Source organism: Pungitius pungitius, chromosome 6 (assembly GCF_949316345.1).
Source record: "Pungitius pungitius chromosome 6, fPunPun2.1, whole genome shotgun sequence".
Lineage (NCBI taxonomy): Eukaryota > Metazoa > Chordata > Actinopteri > Perciformes > Gasterosteidae > Pungitius > Pungitius pungitius.
The window spans coordinates 16465689-16487830 of NC_084905.1; the positions used below are offsets into that span (position 1 = coordinate 16465689).

Consider the following 22142-nt stretch of genomic DNA (forward strand, 5'->3'; position numbering starts at 1 on the left):
CCCTGAAGAAAATGACTTGATGAGCCACGGATATCCGGGGATAGCATGTTTTTGCAGGGGAAACAGTATGATTTGTCGCTATAATAATTAACATGGGCTCCTCTTCTCTCCCTGTGGCTTGTCGCTGACATTTGGTTCATGCTCGAGTGTCTGCCTAGCTGATTTCCATCTCTTGCATGAAGGTGAGGCTGTGTGTGTGTGTGTGTGTGTGTGCGTGTGTGTGTGTGTGTGTGTGTGTGTGTGTGTGTGTGTGTGTGTGTGTGTGTGTGTGTGTGTGTGTGTGTGTGTGTGTGTGTGTGTGTGTGTGTGTGTGTGTGTGTGTGTGTGTGTGTGTGTGTGTGTGTGTGTGCACTTGCAGTTGTTAGTTTGTGGGGCCATGTAACAGGGAGAACACCAATCTTGTGGGGCCCAGCAACCTTGTGGGGCCCAAAATGAGGGACCCCACTAGAATGATCATCATATATGGGCTCACAAGCCTCCCCTGACATGCCTGTCGCTTTTTTAGCACATGTCTCACAAAGTCAGAAAGTATGGAAAAGTGTGTGTGATGTGTGTGTGGATTTTTTACTCACTAGTGCCCCAAGTGTTGGAAAGGTGGTATAACATCACACACACACACTTCCTGGTGTGTGTAAGGGTTCAGCCAATGAGGGGCCACTATGAAATCTCGCGAGATTTTTCGTGAAGTCATTAGCGATATCTCATGTCTCAGCATACCAAAGCCATGCAGTGTTGGCTGCTCAACTGGGAACTTTGCAGAGAATAAGGTAGGTTTTTGTATTAAAGTATGACTTTTTTTTTATCTGTTTCTCAATCTGTACCCACAGTATATTAATGGATTAATAAAGTAGCACTTTATTCTGTAAATTACAATTTCTTGGTGCTGCTAGCTGCTAGCTAGCTATATATTGCTAGCTTCTACTGTTAGTTTTAGATCAGAAAATGCTAACTGTTAGCTACAGCATTGTTATACTTAAGATATTTTTTCTGATGAATAAGTATAATATTAACATTTGTTATGACAACGCGATTACTGCCGCATTATTTAGTCACAAAAACCGTAATCTTGTTACTCTGAACGGCAAAAGTGTGCCGCTTTGGGTGACTGTCAATCACAGGATTTTCCCGCGATCGTCACTTTCGGCCAATCGGAGGCTTTGTTTATGTCTGTGGGGCGGGTCCAACAGCATGTTAGTGTGGCTTAGACGAACGCATGCAATGTTGATGAGTTAGGCTGTCTGACTGACTGCAAAGGCTTAGAATAACGAGTGCAGCGCTGGTGAGTAAGGATTGTTATGGACTGACTGCAAATGACTGCTAAAAGGATGGTGGACACGTTTGTTTCATACGGAGAGTTACGACTCCGTTCGCTGCTACGTAATTCAACCGGTGGCCCGGAAACATGTATAACTGATAACCTCCGTGAAACACGGAAATCGGCGTTTTTTTAGCAGCGTGAGTCACTTCTTAACACACGGGGGTCGGTGTCTATATACATCTGCTTTGATGAGTTGGGTTTGTTGTTTGACTGAGGACGGCAAAGGATGGTGGACACGTTTGTTTCATACGGAGAGTTACGACTCCGTTCGCGGCTATGTAATTCAACCGGAGGCCCGGAAACATGCATAACTGATAACCTCCGTGAAACAGACGGTGTCTGTATACATCTGCGCCGTTTGTCCCGTGGGTTTTACGTGTACGTCTGTTGGCGTTGCAGCGCTGAGAGTAAACAAACTATCTCAAACAGCTGACGTGACGTGATAACAGTGCTGTAAAACTTGATTTGATGTGTGAAGTCATTCAAAAGATGTTAAAGGATTTTTTAAAGGATAATTTGCAGTGTATATAATAGTGTGGGGTTGTGTGCAGACGTTACAATGTGATCATTTAGAGGATTTTCTAGAAGGGCTCAATAAGCAGATAGCTGTGTTTTGGGGGGTTTTCATGGGGCCAGAAGTTACGATGCCAACCATGCAGACCGAATAATATAAGGATTGCACTGGTCAGACACTCAGCCTTGGTAATTGATCCCAGCATGTAGATAATAATGTGTATGTTCTCCTTTGTGCATTTTGATAGTGTTGTTATTTGCTTTCATCTAGTTTGTAGACTTGGTTCTGCAATAACAAGTGTTAAGGAAACCAGGGCCCTGTACTATATAGCAGGATTCAGGGTAACGGCTAACAGTTTCACTCTGGGTTTCTGATATTCTCTTATTACCCAGTAAATTGCTAAGATCATTTATGCTGAACTTAAAACCTCCTCTAGAGAATGTGATGTTAGAAATAAGAGATCAACTCACAGCATTTATCAGTAAGTGGAGCTTTCTTGTTCGGTAGTTAATATTACACAAATACTAAGTAGTCAAAGTCAAAATCCTGACCAAGGAACACAGTTTAAACAGATTTAAAAACAGACTTCTGGCAACAAATCACTGTCTGTGCTAATGTGTGTCAATTTATAGATTCATTATATCACTGCTTCATCTAGATCCCGATAAGGTTGGCTAAAACGACGTGTGTGTGTGTGTGCACGCAGTTACTTTCAGGCTGAATATATGTTTTAAGCCTCTCCACTTTTGTCAAATATTATAGTTGTACATTTATATGTGTCGCTTGGCTGACAGCATACTTGTCTGGGTTTTCGATTTAAAGCTGGGATTCAGAGTTGGTGATCGGAAAATTGATTACAACTATGGTGGTGATTCACAATGGCCATCGCGTCAAAAGGTGTGTTGGTTATAGGTTTACTGATTCATCGGTTTGTTAATCTGGGAGATTATAAAGTTTGAAATCTGTTTGAATTGGCTCATTAATTCAGCTAGTGTATCTGATACTGATGGTGTAGTCTCAGATCTATAATAGCTGATATATATTAGTTATTGCTTTTTATTTTAATATCAGGTGAGAAACCATCAGGGTTTGGTTGTGTCAGTAAAGACAAGGATGTTGCATTTACATCATTAAATTAAACATAAATGTTGCCAGTACAATAGTTAAGAGTAAATCAGACACTTTTCTTGACAGAGTTGTTGAGATAACTATACTATTGGGAAGTTCTAAGTCTGTTCTTTTTTTAATATCTCAATTATAGGTGACAAACTATGAGGCCCCTGCTGTGGCTATAGAGACAGAAGACACCCTTTCAAATCTGTCTTCCCATGAGGAATCCAATGGAGAGGAAGCCATAGCCCAGGTAAATATGTAATGTACACACTGCAATTCTGCACGATGCAATTCTATTATCACGGTATGATGGTGTCAAAATGGCTTTTGTGTTATAGCTTTCCGTCAGAAACCATCATTGGGTTATTCTGTAGACTTTAAATTGAAGGAACAGACCGATAACAACCCTACACATTTTGTTTCTAGTCTGTCCTTTATGGGGTCCTCCTGTCTTTATCTCCTTCTAAATAATTTAAAGTTAACCTCGCACACACACACCAATGTTTCTAGTCCACCCTTTATGGGGCCCTCCGTTTTATCCAAACTATAAGTATTTTTAAATACTTTTAACAACACATTTCAGGATCTAACCTCAGGTTTTTACATGTGTAATTGTCCACTTCCTGAGCTGATGCATGTTTAAAAGGGGTATTTTAAACATGATGCACTGCAGCCCCAAAAATGTTGTTGAGGGGTTCCAACTTTACACCCACATGTTTCTAGTCCACCCTTTATGGGGCCCTCCGTTTTGTCCAAACTATAAGTAACTTTTAATACTTTTAACAACACATTTCAGGATCTAACCTCAGGTTTTTACAGGGGTAATTGTCCACTTCCTGAGCTGATGCATGTTTAAAAGGGGTATTTTAAACATGATGCACTGCAGCCCCAAAAATGTTGTTGAGGGGTTCCAACTTTACACCCACATGTTTCTAGTCCACCCTTTATGGGGCCCTCCGTTTTGTCCAAACTATAAGTAACTTTTAATACTTTTAACAACACATTTCAGGATCTAACCTCAGGTTTTTACAGGGGTAATTGTCCACTTCCTGAGCTGATGCATGTTTAAAAGGGGTATTTTAAACATGATGCACTGCAGCCCCAAAAATGTTGTTGAAGGGTTCCAACTTTACACACACATGTTTCTAGTCCACTCCTTATGGGGCTCTCCGTTTTGTCCAAACTATAAGTAACTTTTAATACTTTTAACAACACATTTCAGGATCTAACCTCAGGTTCTATAGTCAATCAGTACAGTAGGGAGACGATGCTATGGCGCACTAAGGAGCTCCAAGGATGAAATTGTTTTATTAAACATAGATCAATATGTATTTTGGAGTCATTTCTTATAATGACTAATTGCGCCCTAGTCTGAAAGCATACAGTAATCTGAACTACAATCTATCCAAATTCCAACTAATTCATTACTGCAATTGATGATCGATGCAATAGTGTTTCAGTGGCAATTAAAATGTACAATTCTTAAACAAGTCAATTCTGTGCTCCTTTTATGTCTACTTAGGTAAACAAACTGCTATCAAAAGAACCTGGACACCCGAGGAAGCGGCAGCGGTGAACCGGCATCTACGGAGATGCATTACCATGAACAGTGTTCCAGGCAAAGAGGAGTGTCAACAGTGCATTAATGCAGACCCTGAAGCTCTCCGAATGCGAGACTGGAAGGCATATAGAATCACTACTTTGAGACGAAAGTATAAGTGTGAACTTGCTGATGCACCGTCATATTGACAGTGTTAACAGTCTCTTCTTGTGAGGCCTCTTTGTAGGCAATGATAAAGTTAATCTTGTCCCAGTGACTTTTATTTCTGAACACTGAACAATTGTCCAATGAGTAACTGAAACTATTCCGCGCCCCCACAATCAAACGCCCGCATGGGGAGATTTTAGCTTTTACTTTACTAAGTTAATAAAGACAAGAGAACATATTATGTGTTAAGGAGTTTATTTTATGCAATGTCGTTTGAGAAATGGTACTAGGAAAGCGTTGAGTAGTGTTGAGCTGGAGTTCATTATATTAATGAAATTTAATGCCCCATATACCTTATGATGATCTTTGGTTACAATGACATCGAGCCCTACAATGTCTTTGATAAGCAACAAAAAATATGTAAACATGTTATTTCCATCAGAAGACATTGTGTCTTGCGAAGATACAAAGTCTAGAAATGGTTGTCTTGCTAAGATATTAAAACTAGGATTGTGTATGTGTGTGTGAAAGAGGGACTCGCAAGTTTTGAATGTTAGAAACAGAACCCCACAAAGTGACAAAAAAACTAGCAAGAGAAAAAAAGTTCTGAATTTTAACAAATTAAAGTGATGGTAATTATATAGATTTTTTTTTCATCTTACTGGATTTTTTACAATGTTGTAGCACTGCCAGAAAGGGTGGATCCCACATTTGGGTAAAATAAGTTCGGGCCCTACAAAGGAGGAACACGAGTAAGTGTGTGTGTGTGTGTGTGTGTGTGTGTGTGTGTGTGTGTGTGTGTGTGTGTGTGTGTGTGTGTGTGTGTGTGTGTGCGTGTGTGCGTAGGGTCCAGTGCCCAGGTCTGACAAGGACATTGGCGACAGGGCCTGCCTTCAGTGGATAGGATTAAGCGTCACGAAAAACATGGATTAGACACCCACTCAGTCAATCCCCGGAAGGTCCGAAAGCCAAACGCTGGAACACAAATGAGTCTTGTCACTAGGTTTGAGTTCTTTCAAAATTGCATTATGTAAAAAGGTTACATCTCACTCGCTTCTGAACACACACTGGGGACAATTCCCAAATTGATCACGGCGCTCTGTATACATGGCGTCGGCGGTGACACGCCGTATTGATTTACACTGCGCCCCCCTAGGATGAAAACGCGGCGGGATGGTCACCTCGCCCGCCGCTGCAACAAGCCTTATTTTACATTATTACATTACGTATGCAGGCTCGAGAACGGATAATGGATGAATCTAAAGCAAAGCAGTTTAATTACCCACCATCATTCTGTCTCACCTAGCTGCGGAGCACACATCTTATTAGCCATGGCGTAAATAAACATGAATATGCCAGGCTGATAAGGACTGTCCTCCCCTTGCAGTTATCCTGGTATATCATCGCCATCGCTGCAAAGCACACACACACACACACACACACACACAGTGTGTCCAGTGGCATGTGCAAACAAACGGAGGAGCTGCTGGTGGTGGGGCCACACCATTACAACCACTTCACAGAAAATTATCATTAGTGCATCTGGCTTGAGGCCACGCCGGCGCCATCAAAAGATTAAACCGTACACACGCTTTGTGCAGGCATTCATCCTTGTATGATATAAAAAGACAGAGCCCGTTTGATCATGCGTCAGTCATGTGATCAAACTCGGTGGATCACAACAGTCTTGGGGAGTTCTTTGTCAGAGGGGGCGAGTGGCAGAATAGGCACAGGGGAGGAGTTGGCTGCAGATAGAAAGCGTGCAGGTTAACGAGCCACAGGGCATCCTCATCCTCCCTCCAGCGCTCGGCTGAAGAGAGGAAGCTTCAAGCAAAGAGGGAAGTCAGCATCCATTCCAGCCCTGAGCAGTCCCATACTGCTGATCCCATAAACTACAGGAAAGTGGGCTTCTGTCTGTCTTCAGGCGGCGCTTTTCAACAAACTGGATTGTGATTAGTATCAGACATGATTGACCTAATGGATAAATGATTTTGATGATTTTTTTTCCCCCAATCAAACCGTACCTTGTGTGTAAATAGTGCATCAAAACGATTAAGCAGCAGACTCATCACTTCAAGTATAATCTTCTCGAGGAGCCTTTTGGCTTCTCAAGCTGTCGGGAATCTCAACTCTTCAAAGACATACATCGTGTTGCATGTTACACAAAGCTCTTCTACAAACTTCTTGGCCCGTTTTTTTTGGCCGAGGAGACGGGGCCTCACACTGCTTCAATCACCAGTCTACTGTACAAAGGAGGCAGCCGTGACGAGTGCTCCTCCGCCTGTGCTGCTGTCTCGTTTGGAGGCTCATAAAAGGAAGCGGGCCTGACGGTGCCAGAGGCGGAGGATCCGGCTCCGCGGCCCCTGCGCAGAGAAACATCAGCAGAGCGGCTCTCTTCACAAAGGGGGGGAAGGGGTGGGAGATGTCCTTCGGTGAGGGGCCGACTCTCCCCGAGGCGCCTCAGCGCTACGTCGTCTTATTTGCCGTCTACGCGGGGTCTCTCGGTGCCCCTAACGAGCCGGGCCGGGCGAGCATCGCGGAGACACAAAGGCCGCAACTTTCACCGGAGAAGCTCTGGTTTTGGGCTGCATTAAATAATGATAATTAAGAAAATATTAATCAAACCGCGGCTCTCTCAGTGCTGTGCAGCTGTGTGAAGGCGGCGGGTCCTGCAGCTTAGCCTGTAGGAGTTCTCATTTGGAGTAGGCCTGCGACCTATAGAGCTGCAGGCAAACACACACACACACACACAATTAAAAAGGAGACCTCGGTGGCCCACTACTCTATAATTAAACACCCTTTGGTGCTCTGCAGAAAGAGAAAAAAAATGGGAGCTGGGTTCAGATGTGTCAAGGAGGGAGAGAGCGATGCAAAGGAAACTTCAGACGCTGTCGCTTCCCCCAAATTGCGAGCTCTGTCTAACGCGATAAATGAATAAAAAGCACAAACTAAAACCTTCCCGGTGTGCACCGGGTGCGTCTGGCGGGCCGGCAGCGGCTGCACAGCTGCACTGTGAAACTTTAATGCCGCCGGAGGCCTGCAGCGAACATGGGGGGCGGGGGGCTTGGGGGGGGGACATCCACATGTTCAATGGAACCCGGGACATGTATTAGAGAGAGGAACAGGATTCGTCTGACCTTTCGGGCTAGAAGCACCGCAGCAGAGCCGCCTGACAGCAGGGGAATTGTCCCTTGTCTTTATCGGGGTCTCGGATTATTCAGGAAAAACAAAGTAATCAGAAATCTCCTCTCAAAAACCAACCCTTATTATGTGATTATGGGGTATTATTCGTCACCTTTTAGGCTCCGGAGTGCTTGTCATTTGGTTCTAGTTGTTATGGTAATGCGAGGTATTCCATCTCCTTCCCGGCATGGTCGGTGTTTGACATTCATGGGGTTAAAGTCCTCTGAATGATGAAGTGCCAGCGTTTGGGACAGTAAATTGCATCGTTTCAATTGAGAAGAGAGTTCCCCTTGGGTTTGCTGGAGGTCCCTACGGACTGGCCTTGAACAGAACAGCATGTTGTACATCTATATAAAAAAAAGGGAAAAATATGGTGCTACTTTCCTCTTTATGATGCAAAGATTAATCTGTCACCACGCCACGCGCATAAATCTCATTGCCCGCTTTGAGAAATATAGTTTTACCTAACTTTACACTATATTTTATTTTTTTATTGCCTATAAACGTAAACCATCACAAAAGGCTAATGTTCTCATCAATATTATTACAAAATGATCATAAATCTAGCGGCTTGTTAAAATCTGAAGCCGTTTCCCCCCTCAGGTACTCAACCAGTGAGAATATTAGACAGAAGCATTATTTTATCGGGCAATTTCTCTCATAATAATAATAATAATAGATGATCCTCCATCATATTTGAGCAAAAGCACAGTACACCACTATGTTTTAGATTTAGTCCATGCGCTTTGCCCTCACATCCTTCACCTCATCGCTGTGTTCAGCATTTCTGATCTTGCCTTTTGGGGCCATTTTTTTCTTCTTCTTATACTAGAGTAGAAATGCCTTGACAACACTGTGGTGGTTATTTCATCCTAAGAGACCACAAACTAAACAGCAGAAACACACTGTATAGAAGCTTGTTTAGTGCTATGCAAATTATCTCTGCCGGAGGTAAAATTAACATTTTTAATTAAAATATTAGCACCAAACAAACAGGGAAAAACACACTAATGATTAAATCATTTTGATGGAACCTCGTAGTGGAAATATGTGAATCTTTATGATTTGTGTGAAAAGATGCTGTATTGATCATACATGAAACGGTTTTCAAAAAGTAATACATCTTCCAGTTTTTGGCAGTTTGGAATTTGAATACTATCATTTCAAATTGCTAAATAGCCACATTTCAACCCCTTGTGCAAAAGTGTTCTTTGGATAACCGTTAAATGTATTTACACTTAAATTACTAGAACAATTATGTGAAATAATCATAATGAAATGTACTTTGAGATGAATTACTTTATTATAATCAATATTTCCCGGTCTCTGTGTTTCTTCAGCAGATATGAAGATAGCATGAGGCCTGAGACACAGGAGTCTGCTCTTGCTTTACTATAGCGCCCTCTAGAGGTCATCTATGTTATCAACACACAACAATGGAAGAACTAAACGGACATAAAGAAAGTGAGGACCGATACTCTAACAAAGCGTTTTGGTATAACAAAAGTAAGCTTTAATACAGATTCTTCATCTATCAGGATACAAACTCATCTCCTTGATTGTTGTATTTATAAGTGTGCAGAAAAAGGACAGGCTCTTTAAAAAAATTAAACAGTTTTCTTTTTTTGCAAGTCTGATATTCATGAGGTCCCTTTTCCAGTTCTCCTTCCCAGAGGTGTGAACTGGGGCCCTTTTGATACTGGTGATTCATTTCACTCCTCTGGCCCACACAGGCCGAGCAGCACCTTCTGGTAGTCTCCCTTGGTGTGTTCCTGCAGAAACACAGCGGCTCAGAGCGGCTGCATGAGCGTAAATGTGTAAGTGGGGCAGTGGGAATAGTTCACTTACCAGGATGGTCTTCTGGAGAGACTCTCCAAAGTTAGTTTTGTATTCGGAGCAGATCTTTTTCAGGTCCACCTCACAGCGGGACACAATAATTCTGGTCACCACCTTCTCTTTGGCTCCTTTGCTCTGAGCAGACGAGCACAAGTCAGCGCTTACAAGTTACACGCTTTCAACTTCACCAGAGCAGCTGATGCAACGCCGCTGTAAGAGAACTTCTGCCCACTTTGGATTCTGTGCTCCTGCAGCCAAATTGCACTTTTTCAAAAGCGCATGTACTTCTTACATCTGATCCAAAAGGAAGAAAGACCCTTAAAATAGCCACATTTCATCAAGAAGAAATGGAGCAGTAACTACCTTCATGGCTTCGTTCAGTAGGCTGGCAAAGTACAGCTGTTTGTTTTCAAAGCACTTAACTGGAACAAAAGAAAACCGGATCAATACCTGAGTGTATATATTAATAATGTGACTTATTGATTACATATTTGTGTACCTAGCACCAAGAAGGACTTTTGCAGGTCTCCTTTAACTTCTTTCACAATGCTCTCCTGCATGTCGTAGGGGCTGTAGTTCTTGTACCTTTCAAACACTAACAAGCAGATGAGGGGAAAAGGGTTTTAAAAGAGATTGTCAAATGTTTTTTTAATAAAGAATAATTCAAAAAGCAACACTTCTTAGACCACAACAGTCTTACCCTTTTTCAGGTGGGGTACGCTCCTCTCAGACATGATGGAGATCCAGACTGGCACATTAGTTCCTTTTATCTTCACCCCAGCCTCATAGAGGGCCTGAGTTGAATCAATGAAATACCAACAAAAACACTGTTTTAGAATGAGCTCAAAATGACCAAGAGTTTAAAAACTCATTTGGACCATTCAGCAAACCTCTCAGTGACTTCGGTATAACTCAAATCTCTGTATGAGATTTCATATGTGAAGTGAAAGCGGGTAACTTACTTTGGCATCTTCGTCAATCTTTTCGTAGTCCACAACAGAGGACGGTTCTGCTCTCTTGGTCTGCAGAGAAAGACACAAACTCCGTTCAGCTCGGACCGTCTGCTGTTGAATTAATCATGAAGACGGTCGCTGACGAGTCTCACCTGCACCAGAGCCAAGAGCAGCTTAGCAAAGTTCCCCGAGGTGTCGCCTGCCACGTCTTTCTCCAGGTCCTTCTTGAACACTGAGGGCAACAAGACTTGAGACATTTAGCTGTCTCTGCGTCACGGCAGTAATCACATTTAGGCCGTGCCCTTCTGATGGAGAGAGACATGGTGTGATAACCGGCATGAAACGTTTAACAACCCACGTGTGGCATTTAATATTACAATGTGGGTCTTGAACTCACGCTCCGTGTAGACCTTCTTGATCTCCACCAGCTCGCTGTTGCTGCGAGAGCACAAAACCTCGATCAGAGTCTCTTCATCGGTCCCTGCACCCTGAAACAAAACAAAAAGATAAACACAACTTAAAAGTTCAGCAGTTTGTCCAGTAGAGGGCGGTGTAACCTTTAAATGAAATCTGTGTCCTTTTTTTTTTTTTTTTTACCTTGATGGAGCCTCGGATCAATGAGGCGTCGTACTGGGCCGTGCTCTTCATCAATCCAAGGATCACGCTTTCCAGAGAGCCAGACAGCGCTCCCTTCAGGGCTGAGACCATGTCCTAAGAATACAACAATGTAACCCGAACGTCTCGGTTTAAGAGCTGCAGCTGCGAAGCATTTTGGGATTGTCCCTCAAGGCCTACGGTACCTTCTTTGCCCTCCTCTCATACGCAAAAGCGATGTCGGTTCTTTGCGAGTAGGTCCGCTTCGTCAGCACGTCAATGATCGTCTGTTCATCCACCCCTAACATTAGAATGAACAAGACACATGAGGTGAGCCAAGAAGGAGGTGCAAGTTAACTACTAAATATAGTTGCAAGAGTACTTCTAAGTAAAACATGGTGGAGACAAATGTGTACATGAAATGACAACGTCTCGTGACTGAGAGGCCCAACGGGTATTTATGATACAGTAATGCGGATCTTTAAAGAACATTCATGAAATGGTGTAAACATGTGATATGGTTGTGTAATGCTAAGAGGCTTGAAAGGGAAATGCCAGTGTTTTAAACATATATGTGTGTGTGTGGTTCTCTTTACTTTAGGGGTGTTTTGAATAATAACAATAAGGAGGGCTGGCAGCAACACGTGACACTGTCACAAGGTACCCCCCCCCCCCCCCCCCCCCTTTAAACCTCATTAGTGAAGACACATATTCTTCATAACAACGAGATGTTGGACTGCTGACGTGTTCGGACAGTGTCCATCGGCTCCCTGCTGTGCCAGCACTGGGGCAGACTTGGAAGTGTTCCCAGCATGGTCAAAACCTTTTACGCCAGAATGCTGACTCACAAATACCAGCTCCTCGTCCGTAGGGAGAAGAGCTGAAGCGAGCACTGATTTGGTTCTGCTCAGCCATGAGGGCAGTGGTACTGCAACTTGCCTTTGGTTTTGATAGCAGTCTCTATTCTGGCGGCATCTTTGTCGGGATCAAAGTCCTTGAAGGGGACCACGGTGGGGAAAGTGGGTTCATGGGCCTGAGGATCCAAAGCAAATGGGAGTTAGATCATCCTTTGGTATTTAAGGCCCACCATGCCTTTTATTAGTTTCCATTGATTAAATAAGTGACGTTACCCCGATGTTGAGCGAGAGTTGTCCCAGGATCTCCGATACCATAGCCATTGTGACCGTCCTAGAAAGGTGACAAAACTGTCAGCACCACACGATCTTGACCTCAAACCTCATTTTAATCCTCGCACCGACTTGGCAGAGCTGCACACACGGGACTGTTTATTTTGTCGCATACCTTCAGAGAACAAAAGAATAAAATGTCCGATACACAGAGGCAGAGAAATACAATTCACTGGTTGTTCCTTTAAGTGTCCGTATCTACACTGAGTTTACACTGATTTTCCATACAGACAGTGAAATGGTCACATCAGTACTGACGATCATTGAAATCCTGGTTCAGTGTGACACATCCTTGACTGCTACCCCACAGAGCCACACCCTGGAAAGAGCGCTACTGCACTCAACTCTGGTTCAACAAGGGAGTCCTTTCCCGTGGAAGAAAAAAACAAAACAAAAAAACAGGTAGAGAGCACTTACACCGCAGAGCAGGAATACACCCTTACTACAATAAAACCTATTGGCACAAACATGTGGAAGTCATGTAAACATAATTTGTCATGACTGCAAATAGGGGAATTCTCTTAAACCTCCCTGCAGCTTACAGAGAAGTTAGATGTTACAAATAGTTAAACATAAAATGTAACACCACCACAACTTACCCAAGTAGTCAGCCAGCGATGAGGTGAAGCAGAGGTTTTTCCAGGGTTTAAATGGAATGGGTGTGAAGGTTCAACTTTTCTGCTAGAAAAAGACTTCCCCTTCACCTCCCCCTTTCATGCACTCATGACTCCACCCTAAAACTGGAGCTCAACGTTTAACCCACACACAAGACTTCTAATAATCTAAACACACACACATTCATTCATACAAATGGTGATATACTTTAAGACAGTAAATTCACTCGATATGGATACTTTTATTTTACCTTTATTGTTTTAAACAAACACAACTATTAACAAAATATAAAAAAAGTATATTTGTTATACTCTCAAAGTGCTTCAGCATTCACAGATATGTTGAGGGTCATAAGGTATTTCCAGTATGAAATTATTGACTTATTGTAATAAGTGGTCTTGTTTTCTTTTCCTTTTTTATTTGCGGCGCAGCTCCAACTCCTCATCAGACTCCCATTAAATGGAATCCTTAACTAACTTTTTAATATACTCGTTCCGCCTGGCTGCACGATTTTTTTTGTTTTTTTGTTTTTTCTTCTTGTTGCCTTCTGCTTTGGATTTGTTCTTTGATGGCCCAGCTCCATGGTTGTCGGACTGGAATGAGCCCTCTTTTGCTGCCTGGTAGGATAAAGGAAGGGGAAATGATTGTAGATGTAAACACCATCAAGTTATTTGTACATTTATCATTCTCAGAAGTCAAAGGTTCTGTGGTAAATGTTGAAAATTAAAAAATGCCCCATTAAGAAATTGCTGCAAAACCTGCGTTAGGTTTGTTTAACAAGTTAAAGCAGTGGAAATCCCTTTGAGTGATTCATTGGATGCCTGTGTAAAATTCCATATGGCCGAGTGTACACCCCTAGCCCCGCTGAAACGTATTATTTGCTCTCTTTGGGTACTGCTTTTAGATGTTTCTTTTACCGTTTGCTCTTTCAATGCTGGTGACGCAAGTTGAATACACACCTGTACAAGGAGCTTTGGTGGGAAAGTGCAGGGGACACGCCCGTTCTTCTTGTGGAAGGACAGGACCACAGCTGGATCGACAGGTATCCAGGGCACGAGGCCGGGTGCCGGGGGACGGGGGACTGAGCTGTGGAGCGTCTGCAGGTTGTACGCCCCCCGACTCGCTTTCCCATTAGCCGCCTTTAATAAGGTCACGAATGGTTCTCCCGCCTTGTGTGCAATCAGGTACTGTCCTTCCTCTAACCTACAAAACCAAATGAAGTCATTGAGGGTGTGTTAAAGTCAAAGCCTCTTCTGATGGAGGAGCAAAGCCTTACAAAAGCAGAAGGTGACTCATGTATTGTGTGGCGCTGAGTAATCATGTGACCCTCCCATACAGACGTGAAGGCAAACTAACATTGCGGCTAAAGACACAATGTCTTTTGAATGCATTCCCTAGACTAAGGTGTCAGGCGGCCCTGACACCTTAGTCTAGGGAATACATTCCCAACTCGAAATACTGCCTTGCGGTCGTATGCAGGAACCAGCCAAGGTGCGTCTGTCTAGAACGTCCTCACTCCATCCAACTTTTATCCTACTAAAGATTTGTGTCAAATTATCATACGCTTTTGAATTCTCAATTTGTTTATTATTTCATGAAGTCACAGTGACGGATCTGTTCAACCGTGTGTTCGAGTTCATTTGAAGAAATTCCTTTCAGACATTCCAGAGATACGGCTTTCGTACGTCCTGATGGACTATCGACCTCAACTGTCAAAATGAGGGTGGAGGAGCTCAGCAGTAAAACAACTTACCCAGTGAGCTTTTTCAGTAGATGGTGCAGTATATTCAAGGACTTGGATGGCCTGTGGATGGAAAGGAGATATCACCAAACTCTACTTTAATAGTAATCTGAATTTCTACACTTTATACAAAAAGCAGAGGGGATAGTAGCCATCTGGTAAAAAGGCTTGATTTTTTCATCAGCTGCCTGAATACAGCGATGACGCGTTGCTAAAACCAGAAAAATCTTGCAGAGGTGATTAGGCCCATCCTTATATTCTGCACACATCTGTTGTGAGGACACTCACTTGAAGCCACAGGAGACGTTCTGTTTCCAGTCGTCAGGCAGCTTCCTCAGCAAAGCTACTTTTGAAGTGTGCGCATTGATGTGAGCTGCAGAGACAGAGCGGGAGGGTGAGAGATGCAGAGAGAAAGGGACGAGATGTAATGAGCGTGCACATCGTGACCTTCACTTCATCATCAAGCCCATTTATAGTGCTCAGAGTCATAAGTCTGTGTTGATTTGCCGGCATTGTTACAATCTTAAGTGGGTGATAAGAAAGGCTTGTTTTTCCTGTCTTCTTTCTTGCCTCCTACTCCAACATGGAATATCTGCTTAACTCAAGGGTGCCTTCCTTCAATTACAGAGTACTTTGCAGCCAGCCCCCAGAGCCATGTGTACGCGTTTGGGGAATGCCACATGATAAAGCACATGATGAACTAGGCACACCTTAGCAAAGAAGGAAGCCTTTTACCAGTTGTGCCTGTTGCATAACGCCATGAAGTCAGAAATAATCTGGAATGTTTGACACATTATCGTATGCATGTAAAGCCAACACTTATAACAGTCATGCATGAACAGGGAGGGCAGAAAGAGGATAGAGTAGTTCCCTGAATCTTGAGCTTGAGGTAAATAGTATATGTGGGAAAAGAATACGCATTACCGGAATTTTAACAACATTTCCAAACAACATTTAGCTGAGCTCTGCACTTTGTAATCCCCCACAATCCTATGTGGCTGTCGTTATGGCAACCAAGTAAACGTAGTGACTAAACAGTCACAGCAGGATGGTGAGTCATCTAAAGACTATTCATTTGGTTTGCGGGAGGACGTGCCATGTGGATTCTACTGAACCCTCTGAGGAAGAAGAGAGAAATTCCTATTTTCTTTATCCACATAAATATTATTCTGACCATTTTATTTGCAATAATATTGAAAATGTAAAGACTAAAGGATTTGTTACATTGGACCTTAGAGTATTTTCCCTTGAATTTAGAAGGAATTGGATTGCAGGTGAATGTAATATAGAGTTTTGCTTTTCTTACCTATGTAGGATACAGTGCTGGAGTGGAGCAATGTCTCAGTCCACAGCTGGCAAGCCTCACTGCTGCTCAGACACTCGACACCGTAATTCAACTGGTACTCCAGCTTGGGTAGGACATGCACTGGCACAAACTATTGTGAAAGAAAACAGATGCAGCTGCAGTTATTCACGTTGGACTTCACTATGCGAGATCAAAAAGGAGTAATATAAACTAAAATGAATACCTGGTTTTGGCCGTTTTGGCCGACTTTCCTGCTATGGGTCAATAAGACAGAGCTGCGCACCATTATGAGCAAATCCTGCAGACTGTAAAGCTTATAGAGCAGGTTTCCTTTCTCTGGAGCCTTGTAATCTTGCTCATCTTCAGCACCAGCCTGCAAGTCTTGTGAAAGAATTTCTGTGTGGGAGGGCAATGATGTACTATGTTAATAAAGCACATGGACACAACCTCGATCCACAGAAGGAAAACAAAATGAGACTAACTCTTAGTAGTAATGTTGCCCCCCGGTGCAGATAGGTGAGGAGTTGTGCAGGCCTCCCCATCCTGATTTCTCTCCAGATACAAGGACACACAAGGCTTCACCAGAGAAATTGGATGAGAGTGAACTGAGGGCCCAACACTTTGGGAGGGTGAATTGGATTCCTGAGTCCTGGAGGGAGATTTGAACATGGCCGTCTGCATGCGCAGGATCTCACCCAGCTGGTCACCAGATAGCTTTGCTCTTTTAGACTGCCGCCTCTGCCTCGTACCTTTTTGAGGAGACGAGGACTCTGGATTTACAGGTACAGACTGGGACACAGGGATTGCCGGAGGTTCGGCAGAGCGGGAAGTGGGGTTAGCTGGAGACACTGAGTCGTCAATGACCAGCTTCTCATCATCGGAGTCTCCCATTAAAGGCAGGTCGTCGTCACTTTGGGGAGTTTTTGGGGAAACGGCCTCATTTGCAACTGGCCGAGTTGACTCCTCTGTAGCGGGACCCTTCACATGTGTCAATGAGCTGTTCCTCTCTTCTTGTGAACTGCTGCTGGTGTTGTTTTCAAGATGCTCACTGGATATTTTTGTCTTAGCTAAAGGCGGGGAACTTAGTGCATTTAAACTTCCAACACTTGCTTTTAGCCTGTTGGGGGTTTTAATGGGGGTCGCCTCTCCAAATGTTTCCAGGTCAGTGAGGTCCACCTCAAAGTCCAGCCCGTTGGTTTCGGAAGGCAAGCATCTTTGTGAGCTCCCCTGATTTAGAAACCCAAAACAAAGAATCCTTGTTCATATGACATAAGACCACATACACAATACCACGTATAGGATATCGGTGTGCGTGTGTGAGACTACATACCGACGATAGTTGCAGGTGATCCTCTGGAAGCTCAGTCATTAAATGAAACACATGTTTACTTCCGTCCTTCTTGATGGAAAGCTTCAAACTCTCCTCGTGGTAGATACGTGACCGCTCTCTTATGGTCATTTCAGTCTGCAGAAGGGGTGAGTCGATGTACACAGTCTTCTTCTGACTACTGCCTGTGAATCAAATGTGAAACAGCACCACCACAAGTCAATTTAATGTCATTAAACACTGCGCTTCATCTCAGAATCGTTTACCATTGCATTCGGTTCGGACACGACTACAAATGTTTCACACCTCAAAAGTGTAAAAATGGGTATATGAACTACCAATGTAAATTGCATGTGTTGTTTTTTTTTTTTACAGTGAATGAAATAACATGGTGCCACATGTATAGATACTTAATTTCTAAAATGTCAAATCTCTCAAGAGCCAACATATAATTACTATTCTATTTAGTGATCTAGCAAACTGCTGCTAAAAACCACTTATTGGGAAAGAATGTATACAAAATATAAAATAAAATGCAAGTCCCAATAAAGGCTCCCATTTTTACTATTTTGGGCTACACAATGCTTTTTACACAGGGTTTTGTGTTTTATTTTGGATAGTATAATGTGAACAGCAACACAAAGAAGAGAGGTTCTTATTAGCATTTTCCCTTGTTTTCTTATTTTTACCCCAAATATGAACTATTTAAAATAACATCCACTAAAACGGCGTAAGTGCCCAAATAATGCTGCTGTACCTTTTCCTGCGTTTAATTGAACGCACACAGGCAGCTCCCATTGATCTCCAAAGTCAGGGCCATGATTGTCTAGCAGCCTGGCGAGGGCATCTCGAGTCAGACACACTTCAGGTTCATAACGGGCCGACAGACTCTTGGCATTACTATCACTACTGATTTTCTGTGGAGTAAAAAAAAATATATCAGTAAAACACAGGCAACAAAAACTCGACTTTGCCAGTACAGTGCGAGAGTGTGTGTGTGTGTGTGTGGGGGGGTGTGTGGGGGTGTGTGTGTGAGCATGTTCTGGCAAGTTTCAGAAACACAATTAGCATTGGTTATGCTGAGCAAGACATGAACACCCTCTGGTGTCTTTTGTGAAAACTGCAAGGAGCTAAAATGGATTTAACAACAGACCTGCGGTCATGAATCCCATTCGAGCAGTAAAATGTCTTTGTGACTTACTTTATTGAAGTAATTAAAAAAGGGAGACAACTGCTTACAGCGTGCATGTCCTTGGCTTTTTTAGCTGGAGGATTCTCTGATGAAACACTCTGATAATCCGATGCAAGCTGTGCATCAGCAGGCATCATCTTGTGGTCTGTAATATCCACATTGCCCTGGAGAAATAAAGGGGTACAAATTTTGAAAATGGAGACAATAAATCAACACCAAAAAACAGATTCCGCAATTAAACACTTTCAAGTAGTAAAGGTTGAATAGAAAACTGGACAATGCCATTCGTTAACATTTATTTATATGAAGTGGTTATCCTATATATCTGTCAAATAAAAAAAAAAAACAGCTCTTGATACTCAAAGATAAATTTGATTACCATGACGAGCAGCTGTTTCTCAAAGGTCAACGTCAGTCCGGGTTCAAATGTTCCGCCGGTCAAACTAGTCATCTCGAAGATCTGATAGAGCTCTGGAAATGTCTTAATGTGCTCCAAACACTCCCTGAAGAATTCCTGAAATTAAAAATCAAGACTAAACGCGTGTATACTTATGAATGAAAATGTACCTGGTGCAATTCTTATAGTATTAGTACCTCTGAGTACTGCATAGCTCCCTGTGATATGAAGTTGTAGTCATTTGCACACATTCTGGCCACATCTTGCAGGTACCTCATAAACTGCATCACTTCATTGTTTACTCGTGCCATCAAGTTCTGAAACATTAGAGCATGGGAGTTGCAAAAAGGAAAGGATGCAAAAAGGACTGGTAGGATTAAAAACTCAAATCAAGGAGAGAACACAGTTACCTGTGGAGGAGCTCTAATCTTCTTACTCATCAAAAATCCGAGATACGTCTTCTGTTCTGCGCTGGACAGAGTGGACGTACACGGGTGTGGCAGTCTGGGTTCAGGATAAGCAGCAACCGTCTCATTCTTAACCTGCTTGACTCTTGATTTTTTAGTATCCTTACATTCCTCTGTACCTCCAGCAGCATCGTCTGCATCCGGATCATCACTATCACAGCTGAACCAACAGGACTCATCCTTTCTGACGCAGCTGTCGTCTTTAAACTCTGCGGCTTTTTTAGTGGAAGGGGAGCAGGTGGCGTCTGCAGTCCCACCGTCCTGTTTGTTGTTTTCTTCTGGACTTCTGTGAGGAGCAACATGTAAGACAAGTCTTACGTTACACAGAAAGAAAGGCACCTGAACAGAGGTATTAATTAAAAATGTTTATTTATTGACATACCTTTGGAGAAACTCCCATAGTTGCCGGATATTAGGTGCAAGTGAATATTTGTCATAGAGATCTTTGGTGAAGAAAGGAGTCTCAGGGGCAGGAAGGTCCTCCCTCAAATTAAAAAGGTTAAACAGAAAATAAGGAACTGTGATGTACACAAAAAGTGTACCGAGATTGTCTTCTGTTGGCAAATAAGACAGAATAATTTGATTGCTTGTTCCAAATTTCTGTGTAGTGCAAATTAAAAATGATCATTACACACAATGGATGTCTCATGTATAACCTTTTCATTTTCAAAAGTATACCACGAGTGAGTTCAATTCTGTGTAAATGTTTAAAATGTAATTAATCTTCAGAAGCCATTAATTTTCAAGGGTTTAGTGTAAAAGAAAATGAATTCATTATTGTCTTATTTTAGAAAATGAATTTGTCCTCCACCCGAGAAGATATTGACCATGTCAAGAAAAAGTCCATCTAAAAAAAATGTAAACATTTGGCGATCACTAAAAAAGTACTGCCAACAATTAATCAACGTTACATTTCACAGACATAATATCGCCCAAAAGGAGTCAGTTAATGTAATAGTACAACATCGGTCAACACATTTATCTACTTATGTTTTATTTTTTACTAATTTAGCAAACAAACACATATCCAATAAATGTCGTTACAGGACACAATAGTAAATATAGTACAGTACAAATATTTATTTTATACGAGATGAACATCCAGCAAGCGGCAGCTCTGTGAAGGAAGTAATACATATTGGAGCTGTTTTGAACCTAAATAATATCGAAGGTTACTCCAAAATGTTGCATGCTGTTATAAAGGATTATTAATCTACGCTCACACATGTAAACATCTAAAATAACGTATTAGAGATGTCTCATAAAACATGCCGATTTGATGCTTTATTAACGTTTAAAGTTATTAGTGTAATACACAACCTTCTGCGGAGAACGACATTAAAGCGACGAGTAACACCATAACTTAAGTTGTTAAGATCAACGCTTAACTTTACGTTATTTCGTCTTGCGTTCGTCACAACTAAATACGGTTTAGCGACATAAAAAGGTTGAAAAAATCAGCGCACATTGCGGTCGACATAAACAAAGCTAGAGTTTGACTTATTGTTCGTATTACAACTTCTAGTTATAGTGTAAGCAAAGGTCATCGTGGTGCACCGCTCTCGTTTTGTCTTCCACAGTAACGCCTCGTGTTTTGAACTAAAGATACAATACAGTAACACACTGCGAGTTAAGTGCACGTTGAACACATGACGTCAATGTAACGTTGGCAGAGACGTTCAGCTAACGGTTGGTTAGCATAGCTGCCAGTTAGTCCCTCCACGGCACTGCGGCGCTAACTTGCTCGCTAATATTATTCTGAATTGTCATGAAGAACTACCGATATTATATTCATCATATCGCATTGAAAAACGTACTCACCACACCAGCTCCATTATGTACAAGACTAACAAGCGGTACTGAGGAACGATAGCGTTGACCCAACTTTAAACGTGGGAGTTAGCGTTAGCCGGCTAACAGGCGTTTGACAGGTGACGTCATCGTCCGGTGAAACGGTGCTGACATAAAAGGCCATGTGCGCTTTGCTGCCCCCTGCGGACATTGGCTATCGTCTGTTTGACGTGCATCTAAACTTTGGATTTTAACGCAGGACCTTGAAAAAAGAAGCTCCTTCTTTATACCTTGACTAAAGTGTTCAACAACCCTCCTCCTACAGCTCATCTAAAAGAGAGTTGATGACAACCAACCAGCACTATCTGCCTCTGCGTGACGCAGGCTTTAATGTCCAACGTATAACGTTATTATTTTGAACTAAAGTTATGCAGGGGCTCAGTCTCACTGCAGCTGCTGGAGCCATTATCTTGTCTCTGAACAGACACTTCGTAAATGCTCATATCCATACCTGGCTCAGGCGTTACCTTGGGGTACAGCCACCATTTAAGTGCACAATATACTGAATGCAATAAAATAAATATAAAGCTTCAGAAACAATAGCGCTGTTGGCGTTATCTCAACACATATAGCTAAGAACCTCCTAGTCTTGGTTTTCTTCAGCAATCCGCCAACAATAGAATTTAAAAATATGATTTGCGGCAATTTTGAAATATTTGCCACAAATATTTTGTATTGCAGTTATTTTTGTGCAATCAAAATATCCAAGATATGATACATTTAGATTCTTTGCTGGGATTATTAGTCTCATTTTCCTATAATTGAAAATAATTCCATCGTAATATGTAATAACCTAGGTTTTATTTATTTATATTTGTTAATAGAAATTGTCAAATAACT

General features: G+C 42.3%; 2 protein-coding genes across 4 annotated transcripts; both read right to left on the reverse strand.

Annotated features, from left to right (window-relative positions):
- Window positions 1–8870: 8870 nt before the first annotated feature.
- LOC119196333 (annexin A2) lies at window positions 8871–13121 on the reverse strand. 2 transcript variants are annotated; one of them, XM_037451912.2, is made up of 13 exons: window positions 12522–12883; window positions 12350–12407; window positions 12159–12252; window positions 11426–11520; window positions 11223–11336; window positions 11023–11113; window positions 10778–10857; window positions 10635–10694; window positions 10373–10466; window positions 10172–10267; window positions 10036–10094; window positions 9685–9807; window positions 8871–9608 (listed from the first exon to the last, which is right to left on the reverse strand). In XM_037451912.2, exons 2-13 carry the CDS (start codon window positions 12395–12397, stop codon window positions 9549–9551), a joined length of 1014 nt encoding a protein of 337 aa, XP_037307809.2. In that variant the 5' UTR covers window positions 12398–12407; window positions 12522–12883; the 3' UTR covers window positions 8871–9548. The 2 variants fall into 2 exon arrangements, with proteins under 2 accessions (XP_037307809.2, XP_037307808.2); XM_037451911.2 differs by lacking the exon at window positions 12522–12883 and adding an exon at window positions 13006–13121 and having other exon boundaries at window positions 8872–9608.
- A 121-nt stretch (window positions 13122–13242) lies between these two features.
- On the reverse strand, window positions 13243–21413 carry ice2 (interactor of little elongator complex ELL subunit 2). 2 transcript variants are annotated; one of them, XM_037451909.2, is made up of 15 exons: window positions 21273–21413; window positions 19834–19935; window positions 19395–19737; window positions 19182–19301; window positions 18967–19101; window positions 18635–18751; window positions 18153–18312; window positions 17399–17580; window positions 16551–17295; window positions 16292–16464; window positions 16069–16198; window positions 15051–15135; window positions 14775–14825; window positions 13981–14224; window positions 13243–13638 (listed from the first exon to the last, which is right to left on the reverse strand). In XM_037451909.2, the coding sequence occupies exons 1-15, from the start codon at window positions 21284–21286 to the stop codon at window positions 13477–13479; spliced, it is 2763 nt and encodes a 920-aa protein (XP_037307806.2). In that variant the 5' UTR covers window positions 21287–21413; the 3' UTR covers window positions 13243–13476. The 2 variants fall into 2 exon arrangements, with proteins under 2 accessions (XP_037307806.2, XP_037307807.2); XM_037451910.2 differs by lacking the exons at window positions 19834–19935; window positions 21273–21413 and having other exon boundaries at window positions 19395–19488; window positions 19571–19706.
- Between the last annotated feature and the right edge of the window lie 729 nt (window positions 21414–22142).

What these genes read in the sequence shown, in the direction of transcription:
- LOC119196333 (XM_037451912.2), bottom strand. Translation starts at nt 12,397, where the DNA reads ATGGCTATGGTATCGGAGATCCTGGGACAACTCTCGCTCAACATCGGG. An exon ending in GACTGCTATCAAAACCAAAG is followed by an intron (nt 11,521 to 12,158) that starts GCAAGTTGCAGT and finishes TTCTAATGTTAG; the next exon opens with GGGTGGATGAACAGACGATC. An exon ending in CGTACCCCACCTGAAAAAGG is followed by an intron (nt 10,268 to 10,372) that starts GTAAGACTGTTG and finishes TCTGCTTGTTAG; the next exon opens with TGTTTGAAAGGTACAAGAAC.
- ice2 (XM_037451909.2), bottom strand. An exon ending in AGATTAGAGCTCCTCCACAG is followed by an intron (nt 19,302 to 19,394) that starts GTAACTGTGTTC and finishes CTAATGTTTCAG; the next exon opens with AACTTGATGGCACGAGTAAA. An exon ending in AGAAACAGCTGCTCGTCATG is followed by an intron (nt 18,752 to 18,966) that starts GTAATCAAATTT and finishes TTATTTCTCCAG; the next exon opens with GGCAATGTGGATATTACAGA.